Source organism: Erpetoichthys calabaricus, chromosome 18 (assembly GCF_900747795.2).
Source record: "Erpetoichthys calabaricus chromosome 18, fErpCal1.3, whole genome shotgun sequence".
Lineage (NCBI taxonomy): Eukaryota > Metazoa > Chordata > Cladistia > Polypteriformes > Polypteridae > Erpetoichthys > Erpetoichthys calabaricus.
Window position 1 is genome coordinate 25,415,044 of NC_041411.2, and position 16,729 is coordinate 25,431,772.

Genomic DNA, 16,729 nt, shown 5'->3' on the forward strand with positions numbered 1-16,729 from the left:
GGAAACCAGCAAACTGAGTCTGATTCTATTACATATTATAAGAAAACACAAACAATATATTCTATGGTACAATGTACAGTTAGGTCCATAAATATTTGGACAGAGACAGCTTTTTTCTAATTTTGGTTCTGTACATTACCACAATGAATTTTAAATGAAACAACTCAGATGCAGTTGAAGTGCAGACTTTCAGCTTTAATTCAGTGGGGTGAACAAAACGATTGCATAAAAATGTGAGGCAACTAAAGCATTTTTTAACACAATCCCTTCATTTCAGGGGCTCAAAAGTAATTGGACAATTGACTCAAATGCTATTTCATGGGCAGGTGTGGGCAAGTCCATCGTTATATCATTATCAATTAAGCAGATAAAAGGCCTGGAGTTGATTTGAGGTGTGGTGCTTGCATGTGGAAGATTTTGCTGTGAACAGACAACATGTGGTCAAAGGAGCTCTCCAGGCAGGTGAAAGAAGCCATCCTTAGGCTGCAAAAACAGAAAAAACCCAACTGAGAAATTGCTACAATATTAAGAGTGGCAAAATCTACAGTTTGGTACATCCTGAGAAAGAAAGCAAGCACTGGTGAACTCAGCAACGCAAAAAGACCTGGACGTCCACGGAAGACAACAGTGGTGGATGATTGCAGAATCATTTCCATGGTGAAGAGAAACCCCTTCACAACAGCCAACCAAGTAAACAACACTCTCCAGGGGGTAGGCGTATCGATATCCAAGTCTACCATAAAGAGAAGACTGCATGAAAGTAAATACAGAGGGTGCACTGCAAGGTGCAAGCCACTCATAAGCCTCAAGAATAGAAAGGCTAGATTGGACTTTGCTAAAGAACATCTAAAAAAGCCAGCACAGTTCTGGAAAAACATTCTTTGGACAGATGAAACCAAGATCAACCTCTACCAGAATGATGGCAAGAAAAAAGTATGGAGAAGGCGTGGAACAGCTCATTATCCAAAGCATACCACATCATCTGTAAAACACGGTGGAGGCAGTGTGATGGCTTGGGCGTGCATGGCTGCCAGTGGCACTGGGACACTAGTGTTTATTGATGATGTGACACAGGACAGAAGCAGCCGAATGAATTCTGAGGTGTTCAGAGACATCTGTCTGCTCAAATCCAGCTAAATGCAGTCAAATTGATTGGGCGGCGTTTCATGATACAGATGGACAATGACCCAAAACATAGAGCCAAAGCAACTTAGGAGTTTATTAAAGCAAAGAAGTGGAAAATTCTTGAATGGCCAAGTCAGTCACCTGATCTTAACCCAAATGAACAGGCATTTCACTTGTTGAAGTCTAAACTTCAGACAGAAAGGCCCACAAACAAACAGCAACTGAAAGCTGCTGCAGTAAAGGCCTGGCAGAGCATTAAAAAGGAGGAAACCCAGCATCTGGTGATGTCCATGAGTTCAAGACTTCAGGCTGTCATTGCCAGCAAAGGGTTTTCAACCAAGTATTAGAAATGAACATTTGATTTCCAGTTATTTAATTTGTCCAATTACTTTTGAGCCCCTGAAATGAAGGGATTGTATTAAAAAAAATGCTTTAGTTGCCTCACATTTTTATGCAATCGTTTTGTTCACCCCACTGAATTAAAGCTGAAAGTCTGCACTTCAACTGCATCGGAGTTGTTTCATTTAAAATTCATTGTGGTAATGAACAGAACCAAAATTAGAAAAAAGTCTCTGTCCAAATATTTATGGACCTAACTGTACATTGGCACTCACTATGCCACTATGACAGTGTGCACAGTCAGTGGCAATGGGGGAACCGAGGCGGCATAGGAGCCCACTGCCACTCCTAGTACTAAATATACAGCACTAAGAAACGTAGAAATGAATGAATCACTTTAAACAGTCTAGGTGTGCAGTGACGATCATGTTAACTTAAAACAGGTTCTCTCCCTAACATTTTTAAAAACTCTACATTCAATTTACACATCACAATATACTTTTAATTGCAAAGAATGACACCAAGAATGCATGTGAAACTGCATATAAAAAAGCCTGCACTGCGTTATATGGTTTGAAATGACACAAGGGGGCAGCACAGCTCCACAAGACAAGCACACGGCCACACAGTGAATTTGACTTCTTGTGTCGAGCTGTAGCACATGAAACAAACTCTGCACCTTTAACACCAGTTGTGATGAACTGTACATGTGCAGCTTCATTTACTTCCCTTCCACCATTCATTCCAAGTGGCTAATTCCCAATAATTACTCTCAAGTCATCTTTCAGCCTTTCGCTTAGAAGGGAAAAGCCAGTGTTTCTGTCCACAGCACAGACTTGTTTTCATCAGTGATAATGTTGAGTTCAAAGTATACTGTTCTGTTTTCACCTAATAACAGTTATGGAAAAAATTTTAACTAATTATAGGATTATCAAAAATTATTCTTTACTATCCATCCATCTCTTCACCAGGAATGTGAATGCCTAAGGGTGCCTAAAGGGTTATGTCCTTTTTTGCAGGGACCAGAGGTGTATGGCACTTCCACGTCTTAGAAAGGAAATCAGGAGAGCCCAGTAAGATCAAACAGGAGGTGAGAAAACTGTCCCTTCTAGTCACACTCAGTAGGGAATTGCAGAAAGAGGAGCCGAGGAGATGGCAAGGAGCCTGCCTGCCTTTCTTTCTTTCTTTCTTTCTTTCTTTCTTTCTTTCTTTCTTTCTTTCTTTCATGAAACACCTCAAGGAGAATTAAAACCAACTGAGCAGAATTTGGAGTATCACAGCAAAGGGTCATGAATACTTATATGAAGGACAGATTTCATTTTTTGATTTTAATAAATTTGCGAACATTTCTTAAAAGGTGTTTTCATTTTGTCATTATGGGTTATAGAGTTTAGATTGACAATAATAATACATTTTAAAGAATGAAAATGTGATTAGTATTAGAGCTTCTAAGGAGACTAGACACTTTTTTTCTAAACATAATTATTTTCCCCTTGTGTGTATTAATGTAGAATAAACTGTAACAAATAAGTCACCTGTCTGTTGTCATGGGCATTCTTCATTATCTTCCTCCAGGTCCGCTCCATCGTTTGGTATCTCTTGCTCTCAATAGGCAGCTGGCGGTTAATGTCCTCCGAACTAAAGATAGGCTCCAAGTACAACCAGGATCGCTGGCATGTTAGCCATTCTTCAAGCACATCCTGTGGAAATGGATTTTAGTTTAGAGAAGTGTGATGTGTAACACACAGTTAAAGGAAATGTTAGTTACAAATACACAAGGGGTAATGAAGAAACCTATGAAAAGGGGTTACGGGTTTATGCTGATGCAAATGTAGCAGAGCTCATGTGGAAGGAGCCTGCTGCACAGAGAAGGAATCCTCGCAGTTAGGAGCCCACTTAGGCAGATGTGCCAAACAAAGACTTCATCATCTCAAGTGACTAAGTTAGTCATTTCCTCCTCTCCATGAAGAGTGAGGACTTCAGTTCATGTCCCACATGCCCAGAAGGGATAGCTTTAAATGGCAGCACCATCCAAATGAACAGAACCCACTTGTCCAAAATTCTTAGCATTTAGGCAACATGGAGAGAGAATTTAAATGTTAGATAAAATGTAGGTTGTGCTGTAAAAAGGTTTGGGTGCACATCAAGGGAAGTTATTCTTCAGCTTACAATGTACTAGTGAAACTACTTCCAATGTACTATGTGCACGTTTGGCCCTTATGCCACTAAAAGACAAGGCAGCTCTAGAAAATGAGCAAAGAACAACCACCAAGTGCATTCTGGGACTAAAGGAGATGTCCTACTCTGACAGGCTAAATGAATGCAAAGCTCTTTGTCTGGACCAGGAGGTTTATATTGGGACCTACTTGGAGGAGCTACTTGGACAATGTAACCATCAAGTAACTTTGATGGATTGAATGGTCTCTTATTTGTGAAGTGTCTTTTGTTCTAAATAGTATAGACATTCTCTCTACCATAAATGCTTCATGTTTGTGGATCTCTTTTTGCCTCACATTTGTCTCCCTACCTGCGTCAACTTCAGTTTGCTCTCCCATGAACTGATCCTGTCCTCAAATGGCTTCTTAAATGGGGAGAAGGACATGCTCTGAGTCATCACAATGTGATCGTCCAGCAACTGTGAAGCTTCATCTGGGCTCTTCAGAATATATGTTCCAGTCTCCTTGTAGGACAGAATGTCAAACATGACATTGCCCCACTCATTTTCCATCTTGTCCAAGGCCTAAAAAATGAGGAAAATTATATAAACAGTCATTTCAGTCTACATGATACTTCCCTTTCCAAGGAAGAGCTTTGGCATCAACCATTATTGTACATTTTCTGTATTACTGGTGTGTTGTGTTAGACTCATTATTTGGTAGTTTTAGTAAAGAATAACAAATGAATATCCCATTTACTATATAATAATATCCTAAGGTCCATGTGTGTCTGGTACCTCAAAACAATCTGATTGGTCAGTTTGGCATTGAGCAGGAGACACACAAGGAGGAGTGTAAAGGTGCAAGGGGTATGCTGAGAGGAAATACAAAAGTGGACAGGAGGCTAGCAAGGTGCCTCGAAGTGACGGAGTCTGAGAAGCAGGTTTTACAGGAACACGATTGACAGAGGGACTGCCAGTGGAGGAGGACACAGACGAAAGATGCTGAAGGTACACATAGGGAAAGAGATATCAAATATTCTTAAATTTGGCAAGGCAACGTGGCTAGTTACTAATAAGTCCATAATTCATCTCATGCTTTAGTCAGTTGGTTTAAGTATGATCCAATCAAATGTTAGGTTCTTACAGAATTTAAATCATGAGCATTTTTGAAGTCGTCAGTAAACAGCAGAAAGGTGTAATATCCTATCACATCTCACAGGCCTCCCAACTTGACTGGTAGAGAGTTTATGTCAAGCTGGGCCTGCTGGAGAGCTACAGGGGATTGTACCCACCTGCTCAATGGCGTACTCCTTCCCAGCAATCTCTGCTACACCAGCAATGGTAACAATGTGGTCCTGCAGTTTGAGTTCCAAGCATTTGGAAAGGGTGAGGTTGGCCTTGGGTTTGACCGTCATGTCGATCTGCTCAGACAGAATTTCCCAGTGTCGGTTCCGCATGCCAGGATTGCGCAGTCCCTGGACCAGAGGAATGAAGGGCTTGAAATCTTCAATCTTTGTCCGGATCCCAACAGCTACTGCTTGGCAGGCTATGGAAACAACAGGAAAAAAAAAGATGTACCATCCAATCATGCTCTATTTAAAAGATGTTGTTAAAAAATATCATCTCTAATTAAAGCTATATTAAGTTTGCGAGGCATACTAGTATACAATAAATCTGAGTCACACAATTCTACTAGTCCATCCATTACATTCATCAGTCTGACCATCCATTTCCTACACTCAACTAATCCAGCTTTTGGAGTCATAGAATTGGGAGCAGTTGGCACCAATGCAGACAGCTACATGGTCCCATACTGGGCTAATTTAGAGTTACCAGTTAGTCTAATCTTCACATCTATAAATAGTGGGTGGAAAAACAGAGAATCCACAGAAAAAAACAGCATGACAACTAGGGCTAGAGCTCAAATGTCTCCTGGATCAATGTGGTTAACCACTGTGCCACTATATAATAAATGTATTATCCAACAATCTATTAATTTTATAGCCCCATTATTCAGGTATCTAGCTCAGGCAGCACTGGCCACAAAACAACCTTGGATGCGGTGCCAGTCATTTTATATGATACTAGTCATTAAGCCCGTTACAATAACGGGCGCTAGAACAGTAGTGCATAAATAAACATTAGTAGGAACAGTCTATATTAAATGGCAAGGGACTTTGACCTCATTCTTTTTGTTGGTCGTATTTTTCTTTGTCTTTCAGCCTTTCTTTTGTTGATGTTTACTTGCTGAGCTGACCGTTCTTCGTGTGCTGCCACCGTGTATTATGTGTCTTTAATTTTCTGTGACAGTAATACTGGCTTGTACGTCTGCTGGCTTGTATGTCCGTAATATACCTTTAATTTTCTCTGGCGGTAATACAGGCGTGCGCGTCAGTAATATGCCTTTAATCTCCTCTGACAGTAATACTGGCTTGTATGTGGCTGTAATATGCGTCACTGTATTGTGTACCTTTAATTTCCTCTCGCAGTAAAACTGGTTTGTATTTCCGTAAAATGCCTATAACTTTCTCTAACAGTAATATCGCACATCGCACCGTGCCCCGGGCATGCGCACTTCACCAGAAGACACACACACACGGACACCTGGACGCACACAGGGATTTAATTAATGAGGATTATACAATTATGGTGGCAGTATGGTGGTACAGTTGCTAATATTTCCACCGCACATATGCAACATCCTGCACCCAGACACTACATGTGTGGAGCACCAAATTGTTGTATGTGTGGAGTCAGGGTGTGCACGTGTTTAGATTTTGGATACTCCAACATTTCCTCGCCACATCCCAAAGACAGGCATATCTGAAATGGCCTTGGGTGAGTATGAGTGTCAGTGTGTGCGTGATTGGGCCTTTCTTGTTTCCTGGATTGTGCCTCACGTACAAACCCACTTAATCCAATTCAAGGTCGTAGGGGGCTGAAGTCTTTGTTGGCACCACTAATGTCAAATAGCTCTGCATGGAGTTCCAGCCCATTTCAGGGTTCACTGGCACACACCACACAAGGGGCCAATTTGGAAGCATCAGTTTACTAAACTAGCAAGTCTTTGAGGAAACAGAAGGAAAACCAGAGTATTTGGAGTAAAACTCACACACATATATAGGGAGAACATACAAACTCAACAACATCCAGGGTGGAATTTGAAACCAGAAGGCTGTATGTGTGAAGCAGTGAGTGCTAAATATTGTCCAAATGTGTTATTACATTACACTGTGTGGAGTTTGCATGTTCTAACAGTGTCCTTGTCGTTTTCCATACACAGTCCAAAGACAAGCAGTGTAGGTAGTTTTGTGTTGTTAAACTGGCCCTGGTGTGTGTGTGTGTTCACCCTGTGATGGATCGACGTCCTGTCCAGGTGGTGGTCCTGCCTTACATTAGGATATACTCCAGCTGCCCTGCGACCCTGCCCTGGATAGGCCGGTTATGAAAATGGATGGCCATTATATTATGTTCTACACTCAACTGCCTTGCTTACTGTGCTGCCTTGAAGTCTGCCCAGCTGTGAATGGACCTACAGTTCAGGGTTTACCTGGGATGTCTTTGAATTGCTTCACACATTTGTGCATGTTCTTGTAAGACTCATTAACATTTCTCTCAAGCTGTTCGGGGTCGATGGTAGTGAGGGGGTCATGCATCCAGCTGTCCTGCCAGCGCAACCAATCTGACGTAGTTGTCCACAAATCCCGGTAGGGCTGCAATTCCCGAGTCATTTTCTGCAACTTTTCATACTAGTATGCAAAAACAAAAGGAAAGATGTTGAAGCAGCCAATTATAAGCCAGTCATATAAGGTCAGCAGGCAGTGTGGTGTACTGGTTAAGCCTGTGGACCTCAAACCCTGAACTTGTGGTTTCAAATCTTGTTACAGACACTGTGTGACCTGAGCAAGTCACTTGACCTGCCTGTGCTCCAATTGGAAAGACAAACAAAAAGAACCAATTGTATCATACATGTACTAAGTCACCATGGATAAAGATGTCAGCCAAATAAGTAAATGTAAAGCCAATGAAACGGAAACCACTATTCTCTGCTGACAACTGTGATAAAAATGTTTTGGTTTCAGTATGTTTGCAAAAATAAACCATAATTGTATCTAGTAATTTTTCTATCTGACCGACTTCAAAAAAGAGTAATATTGCACATAGCCAGAGGGTCTGAAGGAGATATAAAAATGTTAAAGAGTCTACCATGTGCCTCGTAGATTAAGGAAAAAAAAAAACAAATGTACATTACCATCTTTGAAAGATCTAGGCACATAGCTTAGGAACCCACAACAGGAAACTGGCAGACACTGAGGATGATGGGATATGGTCTGACCCAACGCAACGATAAGCATGGGTTAGCCATTCATATAAAGATAATGAGAAGACACTAGAAAACCCTGCTTCATGACCCATTTTGCAGGTTATTATCACCATTTTCCACCATGACCAGTATATAATACATGCAATGGTGATTTAGATAATTTAGCTAATATACAGTGATGTAAAATACAATTTCACTAATTTTGTAACTAGCCAGTATTATACCTAAAAAACAGACTATTGAATTTTTATTAGAAGATTGCTAAACCTAAATGTAAGGCTAGAATAAGACATTTCCTTAATGTACTATGAGAGTAAGCAAGGCGCATTTAGGTAGGAATGCAGTATAATTTTGCTTATTTCTGTCTCCTCTACTAGTTTATTATATCCTATTCAGCTGAAACATCCAATATTTTCTGAGATAAAGCTTCCTGAACTACCTGCAATATTTTCACTTACTACACAAAACTTCCAAACCATGATGTTTCTCTTGATCTCCACCAGATCTCCAAAAATGAGTATCCCTTAGCCCTAGATGAGGCTTCCTATGTGCCCTTGTGATCCATTTGTCTCTGTCTGAGAACTGTTTTTAAATATAACAGTTTGAAAAATTAGAATTATTTTACGGCAGGACACTGTATTGTGTAGCCTAACATACTGAATTCACCTCAAGAACATCTAACATGTCACTATGGTGTATACTGCATTCATCTGTTTTGTGCTCTTAATTACTTCAAAAGCAAAGGCCTCAGGTGCCTATTTAATACATGTCTGACAGTTTTAGTGAGGAATATCAGGTGAGGCACACAGGCCTTTTATATTTTCAACATTAGACTGTCTCCATAGCATCAGCATCAAGGGGAAACATGGACTTACATTTGTGACCGGCAATCCAAACAACCTCTCCCTGTTGTTGTACATTTGGGCCAACTGTTGGGATTCCTTGAGTTGTTTGCTGACCCGCCTGACCTCATTGGCAATTTCATGAGCCCTCCCAACATCATGGTAGACTGCAAATCCAGCCACCAGTAACTGGAATAAAGAAAGAAATGAATGAATGAATGAAAAAGCTTATTTAACACATTCAGAGTAAAATCAATGATGAGGAATCCTGGACAACACCAGTAGGCTGAATATGGAACTGCAGAAATGCAAGATCAAATCCAGGATCATAAGTTCATATGTATACTAAAATCAGAGAAGCTGACATCTTAAGCTGATAACAATTCAGCGTTACTGAATTCACATAGGAATCGAATGTCCTGTAGTAAGACTGAAGACGTACTCATTTCACTAAGGATGAGAATTCATTAAAGTAAAGCTACAGAGCAAATGAAGTCAGAAAGGATAACATCTCACACGTCAGAAGTTTAAGGAAAACTGAACTCACAAAGAATAAGAACATACTGTTAAAGCAGCAGGAATACTGAAATCGCCTAGGATGAGACACCATGCGAATAAAGCTGCAGGGATACTGAATCAACATAATGTAGAAAGAAACCTATGCCTTTGGGGGAACCGTAATTCTGAGGCTAAGGATCTGCGCTGGTATCTGGAAGGTTGTTGGTTCAAATGCCATCATTGCCAGAAGAGATCCTACTCTGTGAAAACCCGAACTACAAAGAGGACTATTTCATTTATGTTAGGTAGAATGCCCAGAGGGGACTGGGCGGTCTCGTGCCCTGGAACCCCTACAGATTTTATTTTTTTCTCCAGCCTTCTGGAGTTTTTTTTTGTTTTTTCTGTCCACCCTGGCCATCGGACCTTACTCCTTTCTATGTTAACTAATGTTGTCTTATTTTCATTTCTTATTTGTCTTTTATTTTTCTTTTCTTCATTATGTAAAGCACTTTGAGCTACTTTTTGTATGAAAATGTGCTATATAAATAAATGTTGTTGTTGTTGTTGTTGTACTCTGTTGGGCCCTTGAGCAAGGCCCTTAACCTAAAAATTGTTCCAGAGGCGCTGCACAATGGCTGACCCTATGCTCTGAAAAGACAATTTCTGCTCGGGGATTAATATAGAATGTCAAATCAAAAAAGAAATAAAGTGAATTCTATCCAGATGATATTACGTGTTAGTAAAGCCAAAGGGGTGCGAAGTTCAAAGAGGATGGAATGTTATTGTGAAAAAGATCCAGAGACTCAGTTCCTATATGGAAAAGCTTCAGGGGAGCTCATCTAATATGAGTAAATTTGTAGAAAAACATAATTAGAACTAGATGAGATCTGAAGGTGGTAAAGACACAGGAAATGACTTTTTAGTAGGATGAGGTCTCATCATGAGGACATTGAAGGGACCCACAATTAAGATGATATTTCAGGCTAGTAATTCTTCAGGGATCCTAAATTCACAGAATGTGTGATCTTTTGCCAGTGAATTTGCTGGAATATTTAATTAAAACAGGATAGAATCCCATGCTGGTAAAGCTACAGAGATGCCAATTTCAAATCAGATGAGAACTTACGAAGATAGATCTGCTGAGACCCTGAATCGACATGGGGTGATGTTTCAAACTACAAAAACTGCAGGGATACAGAACTTAAAGAGAGTGACATCTTCTGTTGGTGAATCTACTGGGATACTGAACTGAAATTGGATGCCATCCTATACTGGTAAAACTGCAGGGGTACTGATGGAATCGAAAGATTAGTACATTTTCAGGTTTTTATTTATACAGTGAACATCACTCCAAGCTACATTACACTAGCTGTGTAACGCAAAGCCACATTTGACGCTCAAGCTCAAGAAGCCTATATGAGTGAGTGGGATATGCTGAAGATGAAGCGGTCACTGTTTGCTTTGCTTGTAAACTTTTGCCTATGAAGCAAAGATCGAGAAATGTCTAAATCACAGTTCGGGTCTGTAGGACATCACGATAGTAGAAGAGCTTTGACTGGCTTCAATCCACTCACCTGCAGGGTATCTAATTTTTCCTGGAAGTTGCTTTGATCCACAATCTGGATTTTATAGAACCTCTCCTCATCCTCCTTGTGTTGGGCTTCCACTGCTTCTATCTGACCAAGTATTTTGGAGGGCCAGCTGATTGCAGTCCACCTTCCCATAAACAAAAACAGAAGTAGAAACAACCAATCAGGAACTTGTACACAATGGAAGAGTGAAAGAAAAACATCAGAACTCCTTATTGGAATGAAAAAGGAGAGTAAAAATAGAACTATCCCTCCATCCATTTCCAACGCTATTATAAGTTTTTGTAAATTTATTAAAAATAAACTGAAATATGACACTGATATAAGTATTCACACCCTTTCCTCTGTAACTAGTTGAAGCACCTTTGGAAAAGCGATTCCAGTCTGGATCCTTCTTAAATCTGAAGCAACAAACTTCACACACCTGGATTGGGGGAATTATCTGCCATTCTTCTCTCCAGATCTTCTCAAACTCTGTCAGGCTGGATGGAGAGCATTGGTTTTGAGGTCTCTCCAGAGATATTCAATTGGGCTCAAGTCCGGTTTCTGGCTTGACCACTCAAGGACATTCCTAGAGTTGTCCCTAAGCCACTCCCGGTGTTATCTTTGTTTTGTGTTTAGGGTCATTGTCCCATTGGAAGGTGAAACTTCAGCCCAGTCTCTGGTCCACAGCAGTCTGGAGCAGGTTTTCATTAAGGATATCTTTGTATTGTGCTCACTCAGCTTTTCCTTAACCCCATTTAGTCTCCCAGCACCTGCTACTGAAAAACATCCCCACATCATGAAGCTGACACAACCAGGCCTCACTGTTAAAATGGCATTGCACAGGTGGTGTGCGGTGCCTGCTTTCCACCAGACATGATGCTAATGCTGGTTTCATCAGATTAGAAAATCTTGTTTCTCATAGTCTAAGAGGTCCTTTGGGTATTATTTTGCAAACTCCAAGAAGGCATCCATGTGTCTTTAACTAAGGAGAACCTTCAGTCTTGCAACTCTGCTATAAAGCCCAGAGCAGTAGAGTGTAACAGTGGTGGTTGTCCTTCTGGGAGTTTCTCCCTTCTCCAGAAAGGTTCTCTGGAGCTCAGCCAAAGTGATCACAGGGTCATTTTCCTTCCCCTACGATTGCTCAGTTTGGTTGGGTGGTCAGCTCTAGGCTGTTCCAAACATCTTCCATGTAAGAATTATGGAGGCCACTGTGCTCCTGGGAACCTTCAATGCTGCAGGAATGTTTATGTAGCCTAACTCCACACACAATCCTGCCTCTAAGATCTTTATGAAATCACTTCAACCTCATCATTTGGTTTTTGCTCTGATGCACATTGTCAGCTGTGGAACCTCCTATAAGCAGGTTATCCTTATCATATCCAGTCAATTGAATTGACCACAGTTGGGCTCTAAACATCTCAATGATGACCAACTGAACAGGATGAACCTGATCCCAATTTCAAGTGTCATAGCAAAGGGTCTGAATACATGTGCATGGGTGAGGTTTCACTTTATTAATTTTTAATACATTTCCAAAAATGTTTAAACTCCTGTTTTCATTTTGTCATTCTGATGTATTAAGTGTTGCCTGATGAGGGAAAAATGAATTTAAATGATTTTGGCACAAGGCTGCAACACAGAAAAATGTGAAAGGATCTGAATGCTTTTTGAGCCCACCGTATATTAACGGTGCACACACACATATATGGCACATTGTAGTGAAAGGTTCATGGGGTAGATACTGCATGTAGAAAAGAACAGAGACTAGCACTCTCCCACCCTCAATTCTAGAACAGAACCCTATAAATCTTTGTGTAATCTGAAATGAATGTAATAATAATAAGAAAACATGGATAATAAGAAGAGAACCAAACTTGAAATGTTGCAAACTACTGGAGAAAATACTCACTTGATGTTGAAATCATCATTGGACAGATTGAAATAGTAGTCTTCCATCAGTTCATAGTAAGCCATGACTTTGGACATCACTTCCTATAAAACAAGCATGCGAATGATGATCTCTTGGGTTAGATGAGGTGGGTGTCAGGGGCAGAAAAACAAGACACTGTCCTTATACCTCATGCGTTTTCAGCTGATCAGGAATCCCCTTCATCCACTCTCGCTGCTCTGCCAGTTCTTCTATGCTGTTTGCTTTGTCATAAAGCTTTCGGCTGATTTCTCTGAAAATTTCACAGGCCTAGAAAAGCACAGGGATCACCAGAGTCAGAAGGAGGCTGACTGTCTACACAAGGCAAACTACCACAGTGACTTTATAGCCAACACAGAAACCTCTGCTTTAACTATTGTGAGCACCATTTGGATCAAAGTAACCTATCAAATATTCATTAAGAAGATTATAATAAGGCTTACAATTATCAAGGACTTTATTTTACTGTATCTTACAGTACACAACAATTTAACAAAAACGCACTTCAATGTTTTCATCATATTACTGTAGAAGACTCTTCGGGTCAAGGTGATAAGTTCATGCATTTCACAGTTTACAGATATGTACTTTTATTTAATCTGTCTTCCTAAATTTTCATACAAAAAAATTCTGCTTCGAGTTTTGCTCCCATAGCTGGTTAATCGGTGAATTCAAACTCGTCTCACGTGAGTGTGTGTTTGTATGCATTAGTGAGCCCTGAAATTGACTCACAAAGTGGCCAGAACTGTTTCCTGCCTTGCATCCAATGCTTCTGTGATGAGCTCTGGCCCCTTTACAATTCTGATAGGCTGAGTGGGTTTGAGATGTCATATCATATAATAACACTTTAGTTTATGTAATTACAAAAATGTATTCATTAGCTCATTTACTCTTATGCAACCCGGCCTTAACCAAGGCTTTATTTAGTCTCAATTAGAGCTATAAAGAACCAGTAAAGTGGTCATTCATCTTTTTGCAGTGTGGCATTTGAAATGCTGGTAAAATTACTTATGAATATGAAGGATTCACAGGTCTTATACTGAAGTATGCAAATCAAGATACATATGTCTCACTTAAACAACCTCTGACCATTCCAAAGTGAAGTTATTTTGGTAGGCCACATTACGCAGATGAATTACTGTATATACTCGTGGATAAGTTCTCCCACGGATAAGTAGGGAGTTGATTTTAACGTATAATTTCTGGTATTCTATAATGTCGGTCGTATAAGTCAAATGCAGAAAACTCACGCTATTGGTCCAAGAGATTATGATTATGCTAACGTCCACCTGAGAGAGTAACCATGGAGCACATTGCCTTTTTATCTATGTGGGTGTGGCAATGCGCTGTATCAGCGTGTGATCCTAACCTCTCTCTCTCTCTATTGTGCCTACATGACCTCACAGTAATACCCGAACTATTCCGAAGCAACGTTTGCACTGTTTTGTGTTTTTTGTATCTCACACCCTCATACACCTTTATCGTAAGAGCATCCCTTATCTACGATGGAGCGTTCAATCAGAAGAAGATATGAAGCTGGTTTTAAATTAAACGTCACTGAAGTAGCAAAAGAAATCGATAACTGCACTTCTGCAACAAACTTTGATGCACCTGAGAAACTGGTGTGAGATTGGAGGAGACAAGAAGATGTAATAATAAAAAAAAAAATCTAAGCATCGTATTTTTGAATAGGTGCATAAGTCAGGGTCTGATTTTATGATCCATTTCAAGACCCGACTTATATACGAGTATATACGGTATAACTTTACTGATGCATTGTCGGTGTTATTAACGCCAAAACAATCCTTTGTTAGAGTCTTGTTAAATAAGAGTCAAAGAATAATTTTTGCAGTACCTAAACTAAAGTGTGACCTATCATATTATGTTTTGTACTTGTAGACATGGGTATGTTTGAGCATGCTAAGCCTGTAATCAGTAAAGATCATAATACAAAAATGAACTGAATTAAATCAAACACCTTAAAGTATGGCACATGTAGAAAGGAAGGACGCTGTTTGAGGCATTTGAATTGTTTCGCCAGAGCCCATGTAACCACAGAAGATATCAAACTTATGGCGCTTTTTTGAATGTTTCTTTATTCAGTTCTTATCAAGGTCATCACCAATATAAAAATCTGAAGATAACAGTACTACACAGAGTGCAGAAATAATTATAAAAGCCAATACAAGGTTAGTAAAATAGTACACTTACTGTAGATGATTTCAAATTGTGACTCCATGACAAAGGACCATAAACACTGCCCCAACAGGTCTTTATTAATAAGGATAGTTACATTGGCACTTACCTCTTCAACTTGATGCCGCAGCCTTTGAGCCAAATACTCCAGAATAGAAGAAACCAATGTCTTTCGCTTTTTGGACAAGTTCTGACGCAGTGTTTCCACACTGACTTGGAAAGGGCCGATGATAATCGAGGAAGGCAGCGCATTGTCCAGACGGTCCTTCTCTGCTAGGTGAAAGTCAATCTCCTTCCTCACCTCTTGGATTGAACGGTCTTCATGAAGAAAAGTGCTAAAAAAAAAAAAAAGACACATGAAGGACATCTCAACAGGATGGCATGATTAAATCAGACAAGATTCAGTGGAATGTGCATACCGGAAAAAAAAAAAAGACTGAACCTTAATTATCCCCTAACTATTATATCTAATTGTAGAACAAAACTCTCATCAAATACAAACAACGCCAGAACACACAATGCTTGGCCCACAAAGGTCTATTTGATGAAGTGCTCCTGATACAGTATCAGGTTTCTCACAATGGTACACGGTTTAATATTCCCAACACCACCACTTACCCCAAAATATCTCATCCTATTACTTTAGTACAGTCAGGGGGAACAAAACAAATGTAAGGACATTCTCTAATCTCTAAGGCCCAAACCATTGTAGAACCAAGTCTCAAAATTGGTTGAATGATTTGAAGAGTGCAGCCTACTAATGGCACCTTCAACAGTTTAGCAAGGTGGGGGGCATCACCACACCTATTCCTCAGCACTCCTATATACAAGAACAAATCATCAATCAATCACAACATCATTAGCTGGGAAGTTGAAGCAACCATACATCCATAGGGCAACAAATATCTACAAGAGAAGGTGGCATGGCACTACCTAATTTTCCATTTACAAACTCTGTGGCAAATATACACGCAATAAGGTCTTGGAAATTGGCAAAATCTGAATTTACACTGGCCTGACTTGCAATGGAAAACAAATCTGGTTTTAAATCTTCCTCATATGCCCTTCTCTGTGTGCCAAGGAATACTAAGTATTAACAATTTATTAGCAATCCAGTTGTCGATCAATTACTTAAAATATGGAACCAATGCAGTGACACACTGGGAGGAAGAGAAGCTCAATACACCATAATGATCTTTTTCCACTTTCTCAGATGTATTAAGTATTTCACCCATCAAAAAATGGGGGATTAAAACATTTAGGGTTTTATATAGACAACATTCTTGCATCTTATTATCAACTGTGTTCCAAATTTAACTTTCCAGCTACTCATTTTTTTTCCTTAGAAACTAGAAATTATGTTAAAAGAAACCTATACAACTTTCCACATCTTACACCCATATCTGTCCCAGGGGCAATCTTGGCCACCCAGGATGCTATATGGGTGAGGCAAGTGTGCTATCCAACATGTAGCCCAGACAATTTTTGTGCAGCAGTCACTGTGCTTTCACCAAATTAATACTTTTTTTTATGAATGTGACCACACTATGAGTGACAAGAATCTTTCAGTCCATTCTTCTGGTGAATGGTGACATGTTGCATGTTGATTGGCACGTGCAAGTAAGACTGTCACTATACTCGGTACGTATGACAATACTGGACCTATGAGCCTATTCATTTGTGTTCTGCACTGAGCTGGTCCTTTCTATGTTAAAGTCTGCTCAATGTAAGGACTCGTCCTGTGTG

The 16,729-nt window shown here is 39.9% G+C and overlaps 1 protein-coding gene across 1 annotated transcript in view; it reads right to left on the minus strand.

Annotated features, from left to right (window-relative positions):
- Window positions 1–16,729, minus strand: part of dnah1 (dynein, axonemal, heavy chain 1) — a 144,862-nt gene that overhangs the window by 101,558 nt on the left and 26,575 nt on the right. Inside the window, exons 14-22 of the mRNA XM_051921101.1 lie at window positions 15,093–15,318; window positions 12,938–13,057; window positions 12,770–12,852; window positions 10,861–11,002; window positions 8,822–8,977; window positions 7,173–7,371; window positions 4,915–5,168; window positions 3,992–4,204; window positions 3,000–3,164 (exon numbers count right to left, since the gene is read on the minus strand). Coding sequence (XP_051777061.1) covers window positions 3,000–3,164; window positions 3,992–4,204; window positions 4,915–5,168; window positions 7,173–7,371; window positions 8,822–8,977; window positions 10,861–11,002; window positions 12,770–12,852; window positions 12,938–13,057; window positions 15,093–15,318 — 1,558 coding nt within the window. The remainder of the gene's footprint in view (window positions 1–2,999; window positions 3,165–3,991; window positions 4,205–4,914; window positions 5,169–7,172; window positions 7,372–8,821; window positions 8,978–10,860; window positions 11,003–12,769; window positions 12,853–12,937; window positions 13,058–15,092; window positions 15,319–16,729) is intronic.